The 3399-nt window shown below is 41.7% G+C and overlaps 1 protein-coding gene across 1 annotated transcript; it reads right to left on the reverse strand.

The window, feature by feature from the left end:
* Positions 1–1414: 1414 nt before the first annotated feature.
* LOC117904042 lies at positions 1415–2119 on the reverse strand. Its single transcript, XM_034816570.1, has one exon. It carries the CDS (start codon positions 2117–2119, stop codon positions 1415–1417), a length of 705 nt encoding a protein of 234 aa, XP_034672461.1.
* Positions 2120–3399: the final 1280 nt, after the last annotated feature.

The following is a 3399-nucleotide window of genomic DNA, read 5'->3' on the forward strand; positions in this document are numbered from 1 at the left end:
AGAACATATACTAACATGAAACATTAATATATACATATCAATAATCAAGGATATAAATTAATGAGGAACAACCAAACTGATGCTAGAGATAATAAAAACATGAACTAATTTAGGTTCAATAAGAATGAATAATTGGAAAATAATAAAAACTAACATCTAAGTATATTTAAATCACAAACTAATAGAGGTAAATAAATACTAAAACCCTAGGATTTAAAGAAAACTATTCAACAAAATGGATCATAAAAACCTAAGTTGTAGTATCTTATTGATTTAGTAACTTTAAAAACTCAAAACGTCAAAGCACTAACCGCTTACAATTGTAGCCACACTCCTTACAAAATTTCAAAATTTGTGTGTCGTCCAATGTGTTGCTCAAAGTGGCAGCTTGTGGTGTACCCATACAACCCACAATGCATGTTGTCCACCTAGTGACCACCACCATTTTCCTATGTGTCATCTTCTTATATGCAGGTAGTTGTCCCCTCCTTCAATCCAGACGGATGTTGTTCGTCCCCTCCTAAACCAATATGGTGGTATTCTCCTTTTCCATGGCCCTTAAAATTATGTGAACCTTTCTTCCAAAATCCTTGACTCGGTGGTGTGTTGCCTACTCAATAAAATAAAATAAAAATTATGATCACTACCTGTCAAAAAAATTATGGTGGTTCTCCTTAGGAAAACTCTGGTAATTCTTCATTAAGAAGATTCTAGTCATTTTTCATTAAAAATAAAATAAAAATCTGGTCATTACCTCCCTTCCAAAAGCCATCTTCCTCGTCTTCGAAAATCTGCTCATACCTTTCCAGGTTTGTGATGGTGATCCCCTAGAAACTGTGTGTGTTGCTATCACAATGGGTGTCTCTGCTGCCATTCTAATGGGTGTGTGTGCTAAAACAATTTGAAAGTCCCCTCCAAGATGGCAGCCTGCTCTCCCAAAAATATTTTCATTCTCTAGTTGTCTCATCCCATCTTTTCTTAAGAATCCTTCATTCCCAATTTCAGGACAACTTGGCAAAATAACCTTCTCATTCCCTTTCTTTGCCACCTTTCTCCTCGACCTCCGACTCACATTTCAATCAAATCACAGAGACCCTGATAGGTCCCAATCAGTACAAGCACAACAAACACAAAGAAAGTATTCTCTTTGGGTGAGAATGAACTACAAATTCATTAACTTCTTATCTCCCTTTCCCATTCTCTTCTTTCCAAAGTTATACATCAAAGAAACAATTGAAATGAAGCTAATGGTGTCCGAGTCTGTAGGAGACTCATTCACCCACTACCATGAATTGCAATCGTGCTAATAACTGCCCTAAAACAAAAGTAAACCAGCAAATATTAAACCAGCAAATACAATAAAAGGAAATGATGCTGAAGTAGGAAAAATGGGCTTGGCTTCTGAACATGGACATCAGTCCATATAGCGTGAGTTGGGCCTCGGGGTCCGACAGGATCTTCTAGGCTTATCATTGCCCACCCCATGAAGAGGATGTTTGTCCTCAAGCATCAGATGAGGAAACTGGTGGCAAAGAGTATCCGTGGACTCCCAGGTGGCTTCTTCGTGGGGTAGATGCTTCCAATGCACCAAGCTTTCTTCCATGAAGGTGTCGCCCCGCTTAATCCATCGTGTATCAAGTATCTGTTGAGGTTCAAGGGTCATGACGCCATTATCTGCAAGTGGAGGTAAGTCAAGTGGAGTGACAGCTGGAGTGCCATTGTATGGTTTAAGTAAAGAGACATGGAACACAGGGTGAATTCGAGCTGTGGGTGGCAATTGCAGGCGGTATGCTACTGCTCCGATTTTCTCCAAAATAGGATAGGGTCCATAGTAGCAGCTGGATAATTTTTTATGAGCTCGTTTGAAGACTGTTTGCTGACAATATGGACGGAGCTTTAATAAGACTTGATCACCAACTGCGAATTGGATATCTTTTCGCTTAGAGTCGGCTTGTTGCTTCATTCGGTTCATGGAAATCTCTAAATTTGTCTTGAGTTGGTGGAACAGCTCGTCACGATGCAGGAGCGTTTGATCCACTTCATGAACTAGGGAAAGGCCCTCCGGATAGGCTGGGATAAGTGGTGGAAGGCAGCCATAAAGAGCTTGGTAAGGTGTCATTTTTGTTGAGGCGTGGTAGGTGGTATTGTACCAATACTCTGCCTAAGCGAGATAAGTACTCCATTTTCGCGGCCATTGGTGAACGAAGCAGTGCAAATATTGTTCAACACAGTGGTTAACAACTTCAGTTTGGCCGTCTGTTTGTGGATGGTAAGCTGAACTGAGCATGAGTTTGGAGCCGGAGAGTTTGAAGAATTCTTGCCAGAATTTGCTGATGAAGATTGGGTCGCGATCACTGATGATGGAGCGTGGCATTCCATGGAGTTTGACAACTCCCTCAATAAAGTTTTCTGCAACAACTTTGGCCGTAAATGGGTGAGTTAAGGGAATAAAGTGGGCAAACTTACTGAGCCTATTGACGACCACCAGAATTGTGTCTTTGCCATGAGAAGTGGGCAGCCCTTCAATGAAGTTGAGGGTGATGTCCTCCCAAACCTGTGCAGGAATGGGTAAGGGCTGTAATAATCCCGCCGGTGCCTTGGTCTCTGGTTTAATGCGTTGACATACCTCACATTTCTGGACATACTCTTGAACAGCTTTATGCATCTTTGGCCAATAAAATTGTTGCTGCAATCTTCTATAAGTTCGAAGGATCCCCGAGTGCCCTCCAACTTTAGAATCGTGAACTTCATACAACAATTTAGCCCTTAAGGAATGATCAGCAGGCACCACAACCTTCCCTTTGTAAAACAGCAAACCATCACGCCAAGTCAAGTTGCCATGAGGAGGATCACCCATTTTTTTTTCCCAAAAGCTGCACATAGGAATCTGATTTAGAGGCCTCGCGGATCTGCTTCCAAATATCCGCTTCCGAAAAATGAAGAACAGCCAATAATGGGCTTTCTTGCCGCCTAGATAAAGCATCTGCAGCAGAGTTTTTACGACCCGATCGAAAGATGATTTCATAATCGTACCCCAGTAATTTGGCCACCCATTTTTGCTACTCCAGAGTTGCAACACGCTGATCTAAGAAAAATTTGAGGCTTCGTTGATCGGTTTTGATGTAGAATTTGTGGCCAAGTAAATATGGTCTCCACAATCGTATTGCTTCCACGATGGCTAGCATTTCCTTTGCATAGATTGACCAAGTTTGCTTAGTGATTCCCAAGGCTCGACTCATATAGGCAATTGGTCTATTCTGTTGAGTTAGAACAGCGCCAATTCCGTTTCCCGATGCATCCGTTTCAATGGTGAAAGGTTCGATAAAGTTTGGCATGGCTAGTGTGGGGGTGGATGTCATGGCTTGTTTCAAAGCTAAGAAAGTCGCTTCCGCTTTGTCA

The sequence above is a fragment of the Vitis riparia genome, chromosome 17 (assembly GCF_004353265.1).
Source record: "Vitis riparia cultivar Riparia Gloire de Montpellier isolate 1030 chromosome 17, EGFV_Vit.rip_1.0, whole genome shotgun sequence".
Classification (NCBI taxonomy): domain Eukaryota; kingdom Viridiplantae; phylum Streptophyta; class Magnoliopsida; order Vitales; family Vitaceae; genus Vitis; species Vitis riparia.